Source organism: Rhipicephalus sanguineus, chromosome 4 (assembly GCF_013339695.2).
Source record: "Rhipicephalus sanguineus isolate Rsan-2018 chromosome 4, BIME_Rsan_1.4, whole genome shotgun sequence".
NCBI lineage: Eukaryota > Metazoa > Arthropoda > Arachnida > Ixodida > Ixodidae > Rhipicephalus > Rhipicephalus sanguineus.
The window spans coordinates 136,907,066-136,929,436 of record NC_051179.1 but is presented as its reverse complement, the minus strand read 5'-3'; the positions used below and the strand labels follow the sequence as shown (position 1 = coordinate 136,929,436).

The 22,371-nt window shown below is 46.6% G+C and overlaps 1 protein-coding gene across 1 annotated transcript; it reads right to left on the bottom strand.

The window, feature by feature from the left end:
* Positions 1 to 1,410: 1,410 nt before the first annotated feature.
* LOC119389018 (uncharacterized) lies at positions 1,411 to 13,768 on the bottom strand. The gene is made up of 3 exons (XM_037656313.1): positions 13,105 to 13,768; positions 11,367 to 11,521; positions 1,411 to 1,590 (listed from the first exon to the last, which is right to left on the bottom strand). The coding sequence occupies exons 1-3, from the start codon at positions 13,737 to 13,739 to the stop codon at positions 1,454 to 1,456; spliced, it is 927 nt and encodes a 308-aa protein (XP_037512241.1). The 5' UTR covers positions 13,740 to 13,768; the 3' UTR covers positions 1,411 to 1,453.
* Between the last annotated feature and the right edge of the window lie 8,603 nt (positions 13,769 to 22,371).

Genomic DNA, 22,371 nt, shown 5'->3' with positions numbered 1-22,371 from the left:
AAAATAAACCCCTTTATAGAGGGAAAGAAAGCACAACAGTTTCGGAAAATATACGTAGTGCTCGTAAGGACGGTATAATTGGATCTAGTTGGTTGCCCATTATTCCGTCGAGAACAGCTTATAGACAAGAGACGACCAAGTGTGAAAAGACAGACAAGCGCTGACTTCTGAGTACCTTTAATTGTCAAATGGCGCACACTTATAGCGCTAACATCATAAAAAAGTCACAGTTTCGCCGCAAGGGCGAAGCAGTGAATGCCATGGCAAGAAATCGAAATGTCACACGAAGAACCAGAAGCAGCTCGACACTTGCAGCGTGCCACTGAAGCACAAAGAAGGACGCCTTAAATGAACGCACAGGCATGCTGAGGGCAAGCGTGAACTAACAACTGCCACAGTTGTTACGCCTACGTGCTTGAGCAACACGCTGCAAGTGTCGACAATGGAGAATCAGACGCTTGCTTGCTTGCTTGACCCTTAATTCTTGGCCCTTACCGACTACGGGGGATTCGCCATGAAACCGGCGGTTAAGTGGGGAAACTTATAATTTAGATGCTCTTAGATATTTCTTCTTCTTTTAAACTGCGCGCATGGAGTGACCCTCTGCGTCTCCTACCACAGGGGGCGTCTGATGCAGGGTGTGCCCTGTGTTCTTTGTCTTTTTTTTTTCCTTCCACATCCCGAGTGGGTACCGAAAATGGCCACTTTGTCGAGCGAGTCTTAAGGGCAGTATTCGAAATGAAAGAAAACTAGGAGCGTTGCGTGATAAAAAAACACGCTCACGCTCCTCCGAGATTTGCTTACCACCAGCGGTACATGGTGTATATAAATAGCTCGCCGTTATTTCGCCGGCGCATACATGGCGTGTGGCTGATTTGTCTAACGCAGCGCGCTGGGCAGCGAAGGGTTGCTGGTTCGAATCCGTGGTCGGGTACTTCAGAATTTTATTGTTATGCTTTAATGTTTATTTTCGCCTTTATACATATATATATATATATATATATATATATATATATATATATATATACATATCTGGGACATGACGGCGACGGCAAAAATCAGCCGAGAGTGTCCATATAATTGCTATCGCAATAGAGCTCAGTTACAACATGTGCAGAAGCACTTTTTTTAAAGGAGCGCTTTATGTATATTGATCACCAATGCTGTCTGTCAAGTCATCTTCAATTATCTCTGTTGTATAACATGTTCCTGGCCTCTTGTGGTGACAGAACATGAGCCAGTTATGAGCTACATTGCCTTGTTTGGACTCTTCTGCGTTGTTCTTAAGTTCAGATAGTTTTGAATTAAGACCCCTGCCTATTCGTTCTACTGACTTACTCTTAATTCTGACTCACTCCTCATTTTCATCGTAGAATGTTTATAGAGGCACAACGGCAAGCCCAGTGAAACACTGCCACTACTGTTTTTATTCGCATTTTTTTTTTCAAAGTATTTAACATTGTAGCTCTTCGATGGGAACTCGGTGAATTCTGCGGTGCATCCACTGCTCCGGCGAAGAGCATGTGGCGAAAATTTGTTCATTGGGAATCTGCAGCAGCACGCGCATCCCACAGTCGCATGGGATCATACCTGCAGGAGAACAAACAGTGTGTTACAGACATACGCTGCGATAATTCTATAGCATCAACAAGGTACCGCTCTAGTTAGGTATATTTAGGCATGCTGGTGCTGATGGCAAAGCTGAAACCTAAATGCGCAGTATATTTGCACGCCAATGAGTGCGCATAACTTAGCTCTAACGATTGATCGTATGTAGGTTCTGCTTGATTATTGATTATTCACATGTCATATCATTATGCCCGTTCAACATTATTAGTCATTCCATGCTGCACTCACATGAAATATATCAGAAGGATATGTTTGGCTTGAAAGAATGATTTCTTCTTGGGCCAGAAAGCCTCTTGCACATCAAGAGTGATTTTTCCTGCCTTCAATTACTGCTATAATCAATATGCACTACTTACAGGTAACCTTCTATTAAAGTTAAAGGAGCCAAAGAACACATGACAGATGTGCGCGAAAAAAAAGAGTTAATGTAGCTAACACTTTTGTTACCTGACGAATGCTGTTACTGTTATGGCATGCAGGTATATATTACATATGACAATTGAGGCAAAAGTTACGTGTCGAAAAATCCATATTAGAAACGTCTCTCATCCATACAGGAGCAATCTTCATCTATATATCTTGCTTTACCTACGTTATTGTCGTTTGCCCGGTATTTCCAGGTCAAGGAGGATTTGCGCTAGCAGCATGACTTACATTATTTCTAGAAACGTAGTGAGCCCACAGTTTTAGCGTAGGAAAATCCACACAATGGTTATTGTGTTGTGGCAGCAGAGCGCAACACATACTTCCTTTTATCATGGAGTGTAAAGAAGTAAGGCATCTCTCTCGATGCCGCGCCCCAGTCCATCTTAGGTTAACCTAAACCGTCTTTACTCGAGTCCATCGAGAATAACTGAAGGGATATACATGACACAAGTATTCCAAATTTGAATACAAACTTTCGTCCTTTCTCTTCACTGCTGAGAAACGTCTTTCTAGGGGCGATCCCCAGCGTAACTTCCGAGTGGGAAAGTTGGACGTTCAACGAGAATGGTTGGTTTAAAAATTAAGCTCCCTAGGATACCTTCATAATATTGCTTCCGTCAAGTGCCTCGATAGCGTTCACTGCGGCTACCATGCGTGGTTGTCAAGTCAAGTGCTCGTTCTTTAACGTCCCCTAACTAACAGTTTGTTCTTCTCACACCACGTGCGACAACCATCACGAACGCTACACCTCACTTCTTGAATTAGACGAGTGGTATGTTCTATACGGCATGTGTCGCACACCCACTCGGCGTGCACCTGCGCCAGTTTGTGGAATGCAGCGTTCGTGAGACCGTGCAGATGCAGTATAACCACTGCACCCGTTCTGCCACACAAGATCCGCCGGTCGTTGTCCTAATCCTCCTCGCGGCACACGCCGCAGGCATATGGGGGGGGGGGCAGCGTGTTCGGGTTCATCCCACTGAACATGAAAGGCCGATCAGTTGCGTACACGTTAGCGGAGGGCATGTTAGTCGGCACCCGGTGGGCGGCTTCCCGGCGGTAAATCACACAGCCTCTCACTGGTGTCATCACGGGAGGTGTGATGTTACGTTTGGCTCTGGAATCATCTTGGCAGGCGTCATTTGGCATGCGCCTGTCGACCAGGTGTTCTCACCGCTATCTGCGCTTGGACGGGGGCTCTGAAACTCGCATTTTCCTGGGAGGCGTCTACACACCCGTGGAGCGTGTGGTCGAGTGAGCAAGACATCCCATCGTGGTGGAGTTACGAGGAACCGGGCGCGGTATCCGCAACGTGGGGTGGAGCCATAGAGAGTTTCACATCGAACCAAGGCATGTCTTCACCTGAACGCAGACATAAACGTTTGCAAAGGTTCGAGACAGCTGCCGCCATCTCCTCCGAAGTCAACATCTCCCCCCCCCCTGTCGTACCGAATCGGCTCTTCGAGGCGTGAGACGGGTACGACCTCATTGTGTGGTTCGCTTGTGAAACCCATTGGACATCTCGACCATGCTCCTCATCAACGGATGTATCGAGTGGTGTATTTCACCTTTTCTTGTGGGCGGAGCACTTAGACGGCAAGACACCGGATCGGCGGGAGCTGCTGTCTCCGCTTTTCGAGTGTCTCAGTGTTAGCAGACGCGGGGCTATAAAAGCAGGAGACTTGTACAAAAATATTGGACGCTGGATGAGCTCTCTCTTATAACTATGTAAATAAACCTCTATGCTCTCGTAAGAACGCGTTCTCCTCAATAGAAAACATCGGCTACGTCGGACGACGGCGGGAGCCAGCTACCGTAACGAGACCCGCCCAACTCCCTCCTTACAGTGAGCAGAGTCACGGACCATGTTCGCGTCTGTACACGATGAGCGGCTAGTGTTACGGTTCAAGTGGGTACCATCACAGCTGCCCACCAGGGTACAAGGGAAAGTCAAGGCGCGCTTGGGACGATGTATTTGCCCTCTCTTTTAGCTTTACAGATAGGAGCACTTTCGTGCTTCTTAACCCTTTCGGCCCTGGCGTCGTCAATTGACGACACCGCACAAAACTTCCCCTAGCATCTCCGAAATAAAACCAATACTGCTCATTATTGGGCAAATAATTCTTCAATGTGCGCAGTCCGACATTAGAGGGACAATTATGGGCAGTCCAACGGGCCCGCGAAGCGGCCGAAAGACTAGGTCTTTCGGTCCCAACGTGGGAGCGGCCCGCTTCGGGCTAGGAAACTAGCACGACCTATTGGACCTCAATAAAGTTCTTTCATCCATCCATCCATCCCCACTGTGATTGACATCAAAGTTGCGACATATTTGCGGAGCTGGGAGGCACAAAGAAGAAGAAGCTTGACCGAAGTCACGGGTGACGCCGAGGCGGGTCAGATGAGGCGGCTAAGCGTCGTTTTCGGGACGTCGTACAGAAGCTGTTTCGAGGAGTATCACACTGAAAAATGAAACTTCTTTCACACTTTGTGTACTCTAGTGAGTATCAGAAATAAAGAAGCCATTTTCCTAAGTTCACAACCACTGAGCCCTGATGACCTAATTTGATTCTATGCTAATTAATCCATAAATACTTGCACAACTGGCTCGAGTTTTCGTTTTTGGTCTTCTGAGGTCCCAACTATTAGAAAACACGCACAAGAAATGTCTCCGGCCATAATAAAAAATCCAGGGCTGAAAGGGAGGAGGAGGAAACAGAAAAAGGAGAAGGCAGGGAGGTTAACCAGAAACACTTCCGGTTGGCTACCCTACACTGGGGGATAGGGGAAGGGGAATAGAAAGACGAGAAATAGAGAGGAGGGAAGAGAGAGAAGAGATGCAGTACATTCACTAGATCGTGCGGGATTGCACCACAAGTCAGAGGCGTTCGCACAAGCCCGTCGTTCTCAAAAAACACAAGAGTGCTTTCACTGCCTTGTGGGCCGTCGAGAGATGTGGACGGTGCTGTAGTAGCACCTGCACAGAAATTGGCCGATCATCCAGTCGCCGCAGTGCGTTGGACAGTACTTGTCTCTCCGAGGCAAAACGAGGGCAGTGGCACAGCAAGTGTTCGATGTTTTCTTCGGCGCCGCAGACATCACATGCCGCGCTGTCAGTCATTCCGATTAGCGTTGTATATGCCTTCGTAAAAGCAACTCCCAACCAAAGGCGATAGAGAAGCGAAGCTTCGCGTCGATGAAGGCCTGATGGAGGTTGGAGTTGGGTTAACATGAAAGTGTTTTATACGGGGGTTCACCAAGACTTCAGTGACATGATTTCCTTCACGGAAGTGACGTCGCTAAAATGTACACGAACGGATGACAAAGAAAAACCACCAAAAAAAGTTTCGTTGATTTTGGTAGTGCACACATTAAGCACAATTTGGAGTGCGCAACCATCTGCAGCGATGCAGATTTTATCAGCCATCTGCATCTTGCGATAGCACTCTATACGAGGCGTTTCGATAACAGCCCAGGTAAATTTAAGCAATAAAAAAAAACTAATGAACAGCCGCATCATGCTTTCTGTTTAGCACTGTGTTCACGGACACCCAGCTGTACGTCTGAAGGTCGATTAGTTCGTTTTTTATATGCATTAGAATTAATATATGCACATAAATACCACAGAAGCAATATCACGAACTTTATGACATATTTTGTTACAATAAAAAAACTGCTTGCACACTTAAACTAAAGTACACGTGGCTGGCACAGTTTGTGTAAAAATATTATAATTTAATAGATCTACAAGGCACCGATGGTGTTAGTGTCTTCGGTACAGAATATAAGATATAAATCTCAGAGCTTCTCCAAAGTAGTAACTTCAACAAAAAGCCCAGAGCCACGCCAGGTCTGTAGACTGGTTTGCAAAAACAGCCGATGTAGACATGATGTCGGGGCTACGTCACTTGTGGTTGTGGTGCTGGCTATCCAATTTTACAACAAAGCAATAAACACCATATATGTACTCCTACGATACAGGCGTCATATCAGGTTAACGTCTGCGGTTCCAGTGTTGGCTTCACTTTTATAGCAGTCTAATATACATTACATTTGCATTTCTATGACTGAGCAAGCCATATTGAAGCAAGCTCCTTACGTATGATATTCACATGATCGCACAATAAATGGCACTTAGTTTCGATAATACCGACGTGTATATGTACTCTAACGTAAGCGCTGACGTTACGTCACACCATGAGTTACCCTGTAAACGCCCGTGTTGTCGACGTGCCCGTTAAGCCCACGATGTGCACACAGCTACTACACTCACAAAAACACGTCGATCCACCTCGTAACGCTTGGCTCAAAGCCATAAAATACAGCATAGAAGTACTCGATACCCGCTTCGCATGAAAGCGATACCCGCAACGCGTGGGATCTGCGAATTTTTTAGTGTTTTTGTAATTTTGTATCATTTTATAATTTTGTATAGGTCACCGATTCGTTTTAATGTGTATGTTACGTTCTGTATTGTACGTCGTCTTTTGGCCTAGTATGTACCTGGTTTCAGTTTTCAGGTGCGAAGCATTTCTTAGCGAACTTCTACGACTTTGAGCGTTTCTATCTATCTATCTATCTATCTATCTATCTATCTATCTATCTATCTATCTATCTATCTATCCGCCAACGACTTTGGGCTCTCCTGGCCCTTTCTTTAATGGGATGTATACCAAAATTGATGTAGCTTAACACGACATTATGACACACACAAATGACAGATCATAACATGAAAATCATGGCATGCATGTCATGAAAGGCATGATTAACATGCCGCGGTTTTGGTACCCTTGCGGCCGCTTCGTTACCTTGATATATACCACAATTGGTATAGCACGAGAGCAGTGTATTACGAAGGTATGTGACATGTCCTAACGTACACATCACGACACTCATGTCATGTACAGCCTCATTTACATGATATGGTCTCGGGTTTCTAGGGGCCGTTTAACTAAATAGATATATACCTAAATTGGTAGGACGAGACATTTCTGTATGAAGAACATAAATTACAACTGGTAACTTGTAAACTATAACACGGATGTCATGTGAGGCATGATTTGCATACCATGCTCATGGCGCGCTCGTGGCCGATTTACTCCCTTGATATATACCAAAATTGGTGTTGCGCGACGTGATTGTGGGACGAATATAAATGAAAGATGTTTGTATGACAACTATTGCATACATGTCATGTAGCACATGACTTCCTTGGCACACTCATGGGGCGCGCGCGGCCGTTTCGCTAGCTTGATATACAGAGAAATTGGTACTGCGTGACCTGAGTGTATGACGAAGATCAATGACATATAGATGCCACGTGCGGCATGATTTACACGCCACGCTCATGGTGCGCTCGCGGCCGTTTCGCTAGCTTGATGTACACTGACATTGTTTAGGAGGTTAATATGGCTCCAGCCAAGTTTAAGAGAGCCCGACGTTTCGGGACCCATTCGGCCGCTTCCTCAGGGGGTGACTGGTTTGGTCATGGAAGCTTCTTCCCGAGTTGTTCCACCGCGGCTCCGGATTTCCTTTTCCCTCACGTTTCGGAGGCCGTGAACGTAAACCGAGGGCATTGTTCCTAGGGACCGGTTCACATTTGCCGGCGTGTTTTGAATGTGCCACGACTCGAGCAAGAGCCTCCTTCCCAGATTCCTTTCTGTTTCCAGAACAGAAGCGCCGTCGAAGTCGATCTTATGGTCGTTCTTTTCACAGTGCTCTGCAAGAGCGCTGCGTTGCATTTCCATCTTCCTGACGTCGTTCTTATGTTGGCGCATTCTTTCTGGGAAGCACTTGCTCTCGCCTATGTAGCTAGCTGGGCATTGCGAACACGGCACCTTGTAAACTACACCCTGGTGTTGTTCCCTCGGGGGTCGATCCTTCGGCCGTGGTAGCAGGCGGGTGAGCGTCGACTCTGGCTTGTGTATCACCGTGACCCCCTCTTTTCTGAGAATCCTGGCGAGCTCTTCACTGTTGCCCGGCACATATGGTATGACAATGCGCTGGGCTGGCTTCTTGGATTCCGTTGTGGCCGGTGAGGTGGCCGGGGAGGGGGGAGGGGGGTCGCGTAGCGTGTCTTTCGGCACACGGCGCGACACTCGGCGAATGAACGCTTTGGTGTATCCGTTCTTTAGCAGCTCGGCGACGACCCTCTCCTCTTCTGTCTTTCTCTCCCCGTCCGACGTGCAGATTGTTCTTGCACGTGAAAGGAGCGCCGAAACTACCGAAGCTTTGTGGGCAGTCGGATGACAGGACGTGAAATGCAAATACCTACCGGTGTGCGGTGGCTTTCTGTACACCGAGAAGGTCATGCGCTCGCCCTGCCGCCCGACTGCCACATCGAGAAACGGAAGCGTCCCGTCTCGCTCTCGCTCGACCGTGAACTGTATCGCCTGGTCGACGGAATTCAGATGTTGGAGGAAGCTGTCTACGGCTGACTTCTTTATGACGCAGAACCAGTCATCCACGTACCTCACAAACACTTTCGGCTTGTCAATAAAGGAGCCTAGTGCCGTTTCTTCAATGTGCTCCATTGTGAGGTTCGCAGCTGTAACGGAGATCGCCGCCCCCATCGCGGTCCCGCTGGCTTGTCTGTAGAAGATCCCGTCGACGCTGAAGTATGTCCCCTTGAGGCAATACTCCAGTAGACGACACAGTTCGTCGATGCTTAGGCAGCTTCTTTCGCTCAAGAGTTTATCTTCCTTCAAAGCTGCTCGTGCGCAGGACACTGCTAGCGCTATGGGCACACTGGTGAATAGAGACACGACGTCGAACGAAACGATGCACTCATCACTGCTCACTGTCACATCTTTCATGCGCTCCACGAAGTGGCTAGCGTTGCGTATGTGGGTTGGTGTTTTTCCCACGAGCGGCGCCAGAGTCCGGTGGAGATACTTGGACAGCGCACGGAGTGGAGAGGATGTAAAATCCACGATAGGACGGAGCGGGACGGTGGGCTTGTGGATCTTGGGAAGCCCGTAAAATCCTGGTGCAGAGCCGTTCCGGCAGATAAGCTGGAGGTAGGTGGTTCTTGCATCCCGGTGCCTCTTAATGATATCCGCCAGGAGCTTGTTCAGTTCCCGTTGGACTCTTGGTGTGGGGTCTTTCGCCAGCGTTTCATAGGCCGGGCTGTGAAGGAGATCACGCACTTTGTCGCTGTACGCCTCCCTCTCGAGCACGACCATTGCGTTGCCCTTGTCGGCTGGGAGGATGACAATGTTCTCATCATTCCGGAGTGAACGGATCGCATTATTCGCACGTTCACGGCCTCCGAAACGTGAGGAAAAGGGAAATCCGGAGCCGCGGTGGAACAAGTCGGGGAGAAGCTTCCATGACCAAACCAGTCAGCCCCTGAGGAAGGGGCCGAATCGGTCCCGAAACGTCGGGCTCTCTTAAACTTGGCTGGAGCCATATTAACCTCCTAAATATTCCACCCAGCCAGACAGATTTCTGTCGAAATGTTTACATTTAAGACACTGACATTGGTATTGCGCGACGTGACTATGAAGAACATAAATGAGAGGTGGTAACATGAAAATAATTACATGCATGTAACTTATGGCATGACTTACGTGCCACGCTTATGGTGCGCTCGCGGCCGGTTCGCTAGCTTGATGTACACTAATATTGGTTTGCTCGACGTGGCGTCCAAAAAGCACACCATGACATGTATGTCATGTACGGCATGATTTACATTAAACAGTCTTAGTCTGCTTATGGCCTTTTTGCTAACTGAATATACAGGGTGTCCCAGCTATCACGCAGCACGATTTAAAAAAGGAGGAACGGCGTTACGCGAATCAAACCTACAGCATATTGTTCCTAGTACACTAGAGTAGCCACTGCTATTTTTTTCGTTAATGAGGTTTAATTAATTAGTCATAATTATATTTCTAACTCGACAAGTACTCGCCTAATAGTCAAAATGCCAATGAGGCGTATGTAGGCATGTTCAAATGGCATCTAACTGCGCTACTTTCAACAACGTGCTAATTGCGCGCTCATTTTTTCCGCTTGATCAAGAAAGCCCGCGAAATATGAAAAGTGACACGTGACTAGAGTGTTGCCCGCGTCGGGAACCAGCGCCCTCAAACAGGCTGCCTATGAGGCTGACAGTATCAAGGAAAAAATGCAGAAAGAAAAAAAAAACGCATCGCCCTATCTGCCACTCCCCGGCCTAGAAACGCACCGCTTGGCTTTACAGAGTCAGGCCGTAATCAGAACACCTGCCGCGTTATCAATGAGAACAGTCGGCCGTGAGATATGGATGATTGCGGCGTACTATCGAACGGATTCAATCCCAGAGAAATTGCACGCATATCTCTGGCGCCCGACGTGTACCCTTGCCAAAATGCGGAACGCTGTCTTTCGCAACAGGCAACAGGCAAAGCGGTTGTTTGCAGTAAGCTTATTTGAGGGCGCTGGTTTCCTTTGCGTGTGGGAGCGTAGTCACGTGTTATTTTTCATATTTAGCGGGCTTTCTTTATCAGCCGGAAAAAATGAGCGCGCAATTAGCACGTTGTTGAAAGTAGCGCAGTTAGATGCCATTTGAACATGCCTACATACGCCTCATTGGCATTTTGACTATTAGGCGAGTACTTGTCGAGTTAGAAATATAATTATGACTAATTAATTAAACCTCATTAACGAAAAAAATAGCAGTGGCTACTCTAGTGTACTAGGAACAATATGCTGTAGGTTTGATTCGCGTAACGCCGTTCCTCTTTTTTTAAATCGTGCTTCGTGATAGCTGGGACACCCTTATACCAAAATTGGCATGGCAAGACATGAGTGCGTGACGAACATAAATGGCAGGTCATGCATTATATAAACAAGAATATACGTTTCATTAGAATGGTATATACCAGATTATCCATGCCTGCATGCGTGAGCAACATACGATATATAGTGAAATAGATGTCCTGACATGAATGGCTTCATTTGACTCAAACAAGGCGATGTATGCAGCTATATTTGCTGGCTACTTCACATTACACCAATTCCCACAGTGTGTAGGATTTGTCGGATTTTTTTGGATATCTTTGTTAGGTTGCCACGGGTGACTGCTGTTGATTGTACTGTCATATATTACGGTGCGCGTTCCCGATTTTTTTTTTCTGTTCGTTAGATTTTGTTTTTATGTTCGTTAAAAAAAATACTGCATTTTTATGTTCCACTGAATCTGAGAACATGTATGTGCTGAGGTACTATAGTCAGCCAAAGTCCATCAGCCTTTAATCCGTTCAGTTTAGACAATGCTCGTCTCAATAAATTGAAATTGAAAAGAAAATTAATGCACGACGACTACAACTTACCAAGATACAGCTTCGGGTTATTAGGATGGCGGCGAATGGCATCAATTGTTTCCGCATCCCAGGAGGTGATTTCGTTTATCTTTAAGTGTAGAATTGACAAGGCCGGAAACTGTTCCGGCGTAAACCCTTTCGGAATTTCGGTGAGTTCATTCTCTCTGCATGAATAAGATAGAAAACAAAAGTCTGAATGCAAACACAAAAGAATAACACAAGGACTCATTTTTCGTATACTTGTCCTCATCTCTATAGTTTTGTGTTCTGGCTGTTATTTATAGCAAAGATTGTAAGACAATGAGCAGTGGTCATGCTTTCTGCAGTCTACAGCTTAACACAGAGAGTTTCAGTGCTCCCAGTATTTTGGCCCACGCAGTGGGTCTTCGACAATAGTGGATTGCCCGAAGACCTTGGGCGGCTTTATACGATAACAATTAGAGGCGCACTTCGTTTTTTTCCGAATGTGCGTGACCTAAAACAATACTGAAAAAAGCGAACGCATTCGCAATCACGCCGCTACCGAAAGTTTACACGAACATTGAAGGAAATAACACGAATGCATTTCGTTGCCGCACAAATAATTCTGTATTTGCCTGGTGGACCCGATTTCCACCGGCTGCGGCCATTGAATCGGTAACTCGATTTTACGCCTCTCGCAAACAGTTATTCTGAAAACACCAAGAAATTTCCGAACAAACTAAAACTTTAGAAAGAATTGAAAGCTTTCATATAAGATGCTATCTTTTTATACTGTTGTACCGCCGGTGCAGCACATTACTATTGCTCAGATACGTTCGCATTGTGCAATGGTGTGGGGGTGTAGCTCAGTGAGTGAGGCAGTCAACTTTAGAGCTGAGGGCCCTAGGTTTGCAATCCAACACTGCCCTGAAAATTTATTACAAAATTCTTCACAGCGATTCCTCTTACGTGACAGAGATACGGATGGACGCACGATGGTCATCACGGACGGACACACAATTTCGTCATTTAGTCGGCATGGAAGCGCCTATGGATTTAAAAGAAGCAGATAAATAAATGCAAGTTGCCGCTCATGCTTCAAGAGGCTGCCACTTGAGATGAAGCAATGAGGCCGACTAATATCTAGCATCTTTTCGTTCTTTTGTGCCTCAGCACTGGCTTCAAACTGACACCTTTCTCGGTCGCAAACATTATTTCAGGCAATCTTACTTTACGCAAACAATCACAATTTTGTGGTGTCTATTTGTGCATAAAAGTTTCCAAGTACAACAATTTGCACTGCCTTGCCATTTAAACCAGACCCAACTCTTTGGACAAAAGATTACAATAAAATATCTTTTAATATTGCCATTATTTCTTAAACAAAACACAATTATAACCTTAAATTGCTTTCGATCCACATTTGTTTGATTGCGTTTGCCAGTTTGCATATAACATTGGTGTCGCGAAGTACGTATTTCAAAACAATCGTACTCAGCAATACATCTTTTTGGCTTTCACTAGGTAAAATGTCTTGGAACACCTAATCACCTGCGCCACAGATGATGAAACTAAGATTTCAACTTTCTGATTTTCGTTCAAGAAATGCCATGGCAATCATTGACACTGCTTCTGTTTTGCACTGTACGATCAGTATAGAAACTTTAGCCTGTCGCATAACAACGTGCAACTGCAGCCGAAAATGGTAATAGCTTTAAGGTACAATGATACAAAAATTGATTACTTCATAGCAGCATAAGCGATGCTTGAGTGGTTGCACGCTTACCCTAACAGTATTGTGTGCAGTGATGGCGCGGGATTGGGCAGCATGGCCCAGGAGAAATTCTTCAGCTTGTTCTCGGTAATGGAGAACTGCTCGAGGCCCGTGAGTGCATCGAGAGATCCGTGCTCCATGTTTGTCACGTTACAGTGTTTGATGAATATGCTTCGTATACTGCGCGGAAGATTGTTCCAATCCCGGTCGAAGGACACCGTCTGTCTTTCCAAGCGTAGGGATGTAAGCGAGAGGACGTCCTTCAGGAGGCTCCACGACTTCGGCAGCGTAGAGCGCCCCAAAAATCCCACGCCTTCAAGGGTGCCGTTCAGCCTTTCGAATGCGTTGGGGTGCGAAGCCTCGAAGTTTTCTATGTGAACGTTGTTGAACGTTACGTTCAGTGCGGTCAGTCCTTCGAATGCGTCAACGGGCAGGTATTCGAGGCGACTGTTGTAAAGCATGAATCCGTGCCTGCTGTGCTCGGGGCGCGGTACTACTGTGGCGAACTCGGACGCATTGGTGAAGCCTCCACAGTTGAAGAAAATTGTACGACCACCTAATCTAAACTTCTCGCAAGATGCTTCCGAAAGGACGATCCGTACGCAGCAGCACTGCAGCAGTATGCCGAGCCAATAAAGGCGACACATTTTGGGAGCCACTCACCTAGAGGCATAAGCAGAGTGAGAACTCGAAGCTGGGGGACCCTTATAAGAGTGTTGCAACGCGTCATCCACTGGTCACGCCATGAAGGATGAGCTCGGGAATTCAAACAAAACAGAGGTTAGCATCCGTAATCGCTTATTTTGGCTTCATGTTTCATGTGCAATTCTACACACCGATGGCGTCTGAGGCTGCCGCAGAGGGGGCTTGTTATCAGATCTACGGGCCTTGAACTGGCGCTTGTCTCTCCGATAGCACGGGTGTAGTGCTTCTAAAATTTTTATCCTACTCAGAAAGCAGCAGTTGTTTACGAGATGCAAAGTAAATATATAAAAAAAACTGGGGGACGCTCAAGCTTCGCCTTTAAGAGTTGAACGCGATAGCGATATCCGGCCCCATCCTTACCGTGCTCTGTTGCGCTTGTCATTATGGTCTGTCGCCCGGTCTCTCTCTCTCTCTCTCTCACACACACGCACACACACACACACACTCACACACACAATTGGCATACCTATAGGAAAGGTAAAGGTTTCCGCCCTCTGCAACCGCACTTTTATGACAACAGTGTACCCACTACGTGTGTGTAAGACAATGGGCGCACTTATGTGTATGCACTTTGTAATGCGTGACATGCTTTAAACCAGCAGCAATTACGCGCGTGATACTTTTTCGGAGGTGCGATGCACCCACTACGTGTTCGTAATGGAATACGCGCAGTAATGTGTGTGCCTCTTGTAATGGGTGGCCGCCATTAAACCACCGACTCGTTATGCAGTTCACATGGTGTGACGCCCGATGGCAATATACGCTTGTACCCCGTTTTACTACGATATTACATCTCTTACTGTGACAGCTGTACACAGGACGTGTAAGTTTGTGAAGCATTTGTTGAAAACCAGGAAGCGGAGCCGAAGTAGAGAACGTCTTGTTTATTTGACGCTGGGTAAAAAACTAAAAACTAAAAACGGAATGCGGGCGCGCGCTCGGGCCCACGTTCGCTTGTCACTTCTTCGTCTACTCTCCTCTTGACAAGCATAATATTTAACAGCTCCCGGCCGAACAACTTGTGCGGGGCTTGCTTCTTTTCAAGTCTCTTGTTTCCGAGGTACCGAATCTTGTCCAGCAGATTCCAGGTGGTACAACATCTGTACTGGTCTCCGCAACGTGGTGCCACCAGGAGTGCGCACCTTGCATGAGCGAACTTTGCCGTCGCTGCCCGGAAATACTTCGGTGACCTGTCCCATCTTCCACAATTGCCGCGGCGAGTTTAATTCCTTTATCAGTACGATATCTCCTGTCTTCACGGATTCTGTGCTTGTAGTTTCATTCACATGAGCTGAACGAAGTTCTTGGAGGTACTCTCGTCGCCACCTGTTCCAGAGATTGTTTAACACTTATTCTTGATGTTTCCATCTTCGCTGAAGTATGTCGCGTGACGACGACGCTTCTTCGGCTGGTGTGCTAACACAGTCTGTAGGAAGCATAGTCAATATTTGGCCTATGAGGAAATGACTTGGTGTAAGTGGAGTTGGTTCAGAGGATTCTGTATACACAAATGTAATCGGTCGTGAATTTATCATAGCTTCAACTTTAATGAGGATGGTAGAAAGTTCTTCGTAGTTAAAGAAATAATTTCCCAGTGTTTTCTTCAATGTAGACTTCACGGATCTAATAAGTCTTTCCCAAAATCCTCCCCACCAGGGAGCTTGTTCAATGATGAATTTCCAAATGATCTTGTGACATCCGAAATACGATTGTACTTCTTGCGATTCCATTAACTCATGAAGCCGCTGAATCTCCCTTGAGGCCTTTCTAAAGGTCTTGGCATTGTCGGAGTAAATTATCCTACAGATGCCTCGTCGTGCCACAAATCGTTTAAAAGCTAGTAGGAACTTGTCGTAAGTAAGACTGGTGACGAGCTCCAAATGAACCGCTCTGACGACTGCGCATGTGAAGATGAGTATGTAACTCTTTTTCGTAGCTTCTCCATTATCTTTTCGTAGAAGGGGTCCAGCAAAATCTACACCACAGACTTCGAAAGGTGGAGAAGGCTGGACACGGTCTGCTGTTAGGGGTGCGAAAGGCTCCGAGTATTGCTTGCAGGAATATCGTCGGCAGACGGTGCATTCGTTTATGATTTTCTTTACAACCTGCCTGGCTCTCAGTATCCAGAATCTTTCTCTCAATTCCGTTAAGAGAAAACTGAGTCCAGCGTGTAAAAGTCGTTGATGTTCTTTCTTCACCAACAATTTTGTGAATGTGTCTGAAGCTGGAAGCAGAATAGGGTGCTTGGAACTTTCACGGAGGTTGCTGAACTGAAGTCGACCTCCCAAGCGAAGAAGCCCTAATTCGTCGTGATAGGGACTGAACCGCTGAAGTGCAATGTCCATTCGACGTACATCTGGTCCAAATACTTTATCTTGTGTTTGACGTATCCAATAAATTTCGGCCTCTTGTAATTCGGTTGCGTCTAGAGGTCCTTTCTTTCTGGCGTCTGTATGTCGGCAATTCCTAGTGAAACGTTGTATCCACGCAGTTGTACGCATCAGTCGGTTATAAGAGCTGTAGTCATCGATGTTTACAATCGTAGGTTCTGGTCGTACAGCTGCATTCAAACACTTCGTTTCCTCTTCTACGTCGACTGTATCCTCGCTGTAGCAGGGTTCGTCGAATGTCGTCTCAGTGTGGAGAAAGTTTGGTCCTTTCCACCAAAGCGAACTTTGTAAGAGTTGTTCCGCGGTGGCTCCTCTAGACAGCAAATCGGCTGGATTCTGATCACCTGGGCAATGTCTCCACATATTCACTTTGGTTAGGGAGAGTATCTCCGCAACTCTGTTTGCTACGAACTGTTTCCAGCGCTTCGTTGAACTTCGTAGCCAATGAATCACAATCATGGAGTCTGTCCACATAACTGTTTCAACGTCCGCTAGGTTTAAGGCACGTTTCACTGTTGCAATAAGTCGAGCTGCAACAAGCGCTCTCATAAGCTCCAGTCGTGGGACAGTCATATTTTGTAGAGGTGGGACTCTCGATTTGGCTATCAATAGCTGAACTGTTATGTCTCCATTGATGTCTCGTACCTGAAGGTAGAGCACGGCGCCATACGCAGCAGGGCTTGCGTCGCTAAAGGCATGGATGGTAACCCGAACATTCTTGCCCAGGAGGAATTGACCAAGATGTCTCTTAACTTCCAACTGATTAACTATTGGGAGGCCTTTAGTCCAGGCTGTCCACTCCAGAAGAATAGACTCGGGTAGGGGAGCATCCCAGCTGTATTTCTGTATCCACAGCCTTTGAACTAATAACTTCACCACCAGAACGAACGGTGCCAAGAATCCGAAAGGATTGTACATGAGTGAGGCAAAGCTTAAGATCTGTCGCTTCGTAACCTTTGGCTCGTTTAACGATTCAAGCATCTTGTCTATCGATGGCTTTAAGATGTCTTTGTCAGTGTCCCAGACAAGTCCAAGAATCTTTTTTCCGTTTCCTACATCGAACTGTATCTTCATGTCTTCACTGTTGTAAAAGTTTCGTAAATGTCCATCATTTGTCGTCCACTTTGTTAGGTGCATCCCCGCCTCTTCCAAAATACTGAAGCAATCGTGGACGACTTGCTGTGCTTCGTCTTTGCTCTGTGCTCCGATGACCAAATCATCTACATAGAAATGATCCTTCAACAGTTTGGCAGTCGAAGGGTACTTGTCTTCCACGAGTTGAAAGTGGTGTCGCAGAGTTGCCGCTAGGAGAAAGGGACTGCTGCAGGCACCGAAAGGAACCCTTGTCATGCGCAATTCTTCAAGGTTAGTAGAACCTTCCTCAAACCAAAAGTAGCGAAACGCGTCTCGGTCGTGTTCAGCCAGTGACACTTGAAGAAAAGCTTTTTCGATATCGGCGGAAATTCCAATCTTGAAGCTGCGAAACTTCAGCAGTAAGTCAAGTATGTTGGGATTCAAATTCGGCCCAGTCCACAAGACATCGTTGAGAGAAGGAGAGTCCGAAGCGCTAGATGAGGCGTCGAACACCACACGCACTTTTGTTGTAATTCTGTCACGTCTCACTACCGCTCGGTGTGGCATGTAGTACGTGACATGCCCGCTCGTACTGCTCGTTGTGACCTTCTCAGCAAAGCCATTGTTATAGTAGCTCCTGATCGCAGTGTCATATTCCTTGTTAAACTCTGGTTCTCGACACAGCTTTCTTTGTAGAGACTCCAGCCTCTTCAAAGCGACATCTCGGTTGTCTTTAAGCTCGGAATAATTGCTGCGCCAAGGGAGTTCAACTTTGTAGCGTCCATTGGTTTTAACAGTTGATTCCATAAAGTTCTTCAGGACGTATTCGTCATCTTTCGAATGTCTTTCTTCGTGGGCCAGTCCCAGATGCTCCACTTCCCAGAAAGCCCTCAGTTGCTGTGAGACATTGGTTTCCATCAGGTGTATGTTGAAGGTCCTTACGGTTTCTGGCTGGAACTTCGGCACACTTCTGGTATCTCCGTGTAGTGTCCATCCCATGATTGTTTCGATGGCGGTTAAGGAGTCGTCCAGGCGTTGAATTTTTCCGCTGACGAGTTGCCAGTAATAGTCAGCTCCTATAAGCACGCATATGCCAGGCTCATGTGAGACCTGGTATACGGTGACATCAGCCAAACGTAAGTCCCTGTCTTTTACCCTTTCAAGCACATTTGTCTCTGTCAGTGCTGACAAGTCACTGCATACTTCTGGGACTTCTATAGCCTCTATTTCAATCGAGTTTGCGTCGTACTGGCTATGTAGCGTAACGCGTACTCTCCGATAATATTTCCGAGGTGCAGAAATGTTTCCGAATCCAGAGATGGTGAGCTGCTCTTCGGCTACCACGGTGGCTTTCAGCTTCCTAGACAACTCTTCCGTGATGAAGCTGCGTTACTGCCACCATCAATTAACATTCTTACAAGGCATTTGTCTCGAGTGCCCACAGCCCAAACTTGCGCGGTCTGCAGAAGTACTGTGCTCTTTAGCGAGTCTGTAGAAGAGCTGGATACAGTGGTCTGCGTTTCGTTATTCTTCTGTATCCATTTTGGGTCGCACATCGTTGTGATGTGTCGTCCCTTGCATTTCGCGCAGCTTAACCTCTTCCAGCTTCTGCATTCTTTCGCTCTGTGAAATGGTTAGCGCATCGGAAGCAACATCCCAACTTGCGCAGTTTCTCTTTTTTCTCATCTAATGTTATCTCAGATGGGCAGTCATCCACCGAGTGATCTTTGCCGCTACATAGCACACAACTCTCTGGATCAAGCTTTACGGCTAACATAGACGCAGAACCTCGGTTATGGTCGTTAGATTTTGGTTTTCCGGTTAAAACTCGTTCTCTGTGGTCATCCGTCAGCAGCAAAGCCTGTTCCCGGCTTCTTACTTCGAGGCTTAAGAAGTCTAGAAGAATAGACAATTCATCTAGTTGGTCACTAGTACCGCTTGAGTTTGTCGAAGATAAGGTGCGCTGAGTATAACGGAGCACCATTTCTTGTGGAAGGTTCTGAATTATTGCTGTTTTCAGTAACACTCCGTACTCTTTTTCTTCGACTCCAAGGTTACGAAGGGATCTCACGCGGGTTTGTACCTCTTCATACAGCCTTTGAAGCCCTTCAAAATCTTCGCATGAGCGGACTTTACGAAGGTTAAGAAGCCGGCGCATGTGGTCGTTAACAATCAGCGACTTATGGCCGAATCTTTCTTTGAGAAGATCTATAGCTGTGCTATAACTTTCGTTAGTTGTGGCCAGGCCGCTGATGACACCTTCCGCTTTACCCGACAGGTAGCTCCGGAGGTATTTCAATTTGTCCACGTCTGCGAGATGGCGGTTCTGATCAATAGTTGACTCAAATTGATCCCAAAACTCAGGCCATCTAATTGGGTCTCCATTAAACTTCGGTAGATCGAGCTTAGGTAGTTTAATCTGTGCACGTGCTTGATGAGAATCATCGTGAGATGCGTGCGTAGCTACGGCTTGAGGAGAGGACAAAATGCGTTCAGCGTGGGACTTTGCGAGGACGATTGAATCTTGATATTGCCCGACGCTGTTAATCTCATCCTCAAGGTTATCGTCAGTGACATGCTCTTCTATTTGGTTGTCAAGTTCCGTGAGCATCGTTTCCTTTATCTTCAATAGGTTAAGATGATCGGTTAGCTCACCAGTTGGCGTTGGTTCCGTCCGCATAAGAGCCGTCATGTCGTTGATGATCCTGGTGACCGAAGCTCGAACGGTAGCACGTTTCCGTCGTAGCCTTTCCATGTCGTCACGTCGGGAATCGAAGGCTCGTGATGACGTGGATCGTTCTTGGTTTCTCTCCCAGCGTCGTCGCGTTGATCGCGTCGATCGGCCGTCCTCTTCAGGTAGCTCGCTTCATCGCCAGGGGTCTTCAACTGTTCTTCTATCCTGGTCACGGCACCATACTGTTGAAAACCAGGAAGCGGAGCCGAAGTAGAGAACGTCTTGTTTATTTGACGCTGGGTAAAAAACTAAAAACTAAAAACGGAATGCGGGCGCGCGCTCGGGCCCACGTTCGCTTGTCACTTCTTCGTCTACTCTACTCTTGACAAGCATAATATTTAACAGCATTAAAGTTAATTTCAGTGCAGTTCCAAGCAATGTAGTGGCTCTACAGACGGCCTGGGTTCGATTCTCACTCGAACCTAAGAATTTTTTATTATTTATTTTATACAAGATGATAATTTTTCACTCACAACCAACGACGCCGACGCCGGAATTTCTGCGGAATGAGCTTTTTGACGCTATCGCCTTAATATTCTAGCATATATTTGGTCACGTGGTTATGGTGCTGGACTGCTGGCCCATTTCGATTGAGGTGAAATGTTAGAGACCGTGTGCTTAGATAGAGGTGCGCTTTATAGAATCCAGGTGGTCGACATTACCACAGCCCTCCACTACGGTGGCTTTCATAATCATAGAGTGACTTGGGACGTAAAGCACCTACAATTATTCTTAATAATATACATGAGCATATACTTTTATGAGCATGATTATATGAACACGGGTGTGCCTCCAACGACAACCCTGTTCAACAATTTTTCACTCCCTCAGAGCCATGCGGCGTAACTCGTTCACGCATGACGTAATTCATTTCAATGTTTTAATGTTTCGTCGACGCATTAAACGAGTTAAAACACTCAGGACATGTGAAAACAGATTTAAAAGGGTGTTTCGCGCCCCTGTGTTTGTCGATTCCATAGTCTGACTTGCATGCAGCCATTATTTCGTCCATTGCTCCACAGTGTTCGGTATGACAGTCAATACGTACATGAAACATAATATAACGGGTGACTAGAATAGTTCTGCTTACACTTTTCGGTCACGGGGCCTCCATATGGCGACGCAACATAGCTTGCTGTGTTTGCGATTGGTTGCAACACCATTTAACTTGAAACACAGCGCTGAAGGCAAGCGATACAGTTGCTAATAAAAAAGTGTAATAAATTCATTATACGCAAAGTAAACTGCCAAATTATGTATTTTAAAAGCCGTCTGGAAGTTTTTATGAAAGTTTGATGCGCGCGTTCTCCGGTCTCTCACCCAGTAATAAATGCTTCATACATCAGTAGACGGTCATCAACTTCATAATAAGAGTATAAATTGGAGCAAATGCTTCAGTTGATTTCATTATTTAATGAGCTGTCTATGAAAGGCAGATATCGATAATCAATTGTGTTGTTACTACACTGCAAACGCAAACTAGCCGAATTGGGCGCTTTAAGGGCTACAATCCTCCTTAATACTACCTTCATCTGGACAGTACTACCTTAGGGTGTAATGAGGTGGGTGTAATAAAGTTCTGCGTCCTCAATTTTACTTCGTTAAGAAATTATGTGGAAGAAAGGAGGTAAATTCACTATCTGACGCCATTTGTCGAATGGAGTTAGAGGAACAAAAAACTCCCATCTCATTTCCTCTGGCATGTTTTCTCTTTTTTTCCGAAGCTTTCCATAACGCCTTCAGTGCTGGCGGGCATGCATGCAGCTGTGCGGGGGAAAGAAGTAAAAGAAAGAGGCGGCATGCTTCAGCGCACAAAAAATCCCTTGCACAGATAGCCCAGAGAAAGAGATATACGAGACCCTCTGAACGGCTGGAGAGGAAGCGAGGAAGCCCTTTGGCCTTGCCGGCTGCAGCCTCCTACGGCCCGCCCCCGCCAGGTCAAAAGCAAGCCAGACGAGGCGCTACCGAATGGGACAAAGCTTCGCGCCGCATGCGCGCGCGAAGAAAAAAGAACAGAAAAAAAGAAAGAAACGTGAGGAGGGAGTCGTTCCCGCGGCGGCGCGATCGTCGTAGCTAGGCCGGCTAGGCCTTGTGAACGCCACTTCTCAAGTGATCAGCTGTGTCGGTCGTGTGTGCGCGTTTTGTGCCTGCAGCCTCACTGTGTTCTCACCGCTGGATATGATATGCGTGGTTTGACGACAGTGCGACATGCTGCGCTGCGAGTGCGATAATCGCGACGGCCCGTCGACTCAAGCGAGCGTGCCGCTGTGCATTACCAAGCAGATGATGGGCACCCTGCGTGCTCGGCAAATGGCTCGGCACAGTCAGGAACAAAAATCGTAAGTAATACTGATGTTCTCTCTCTTTGCGAGCCCT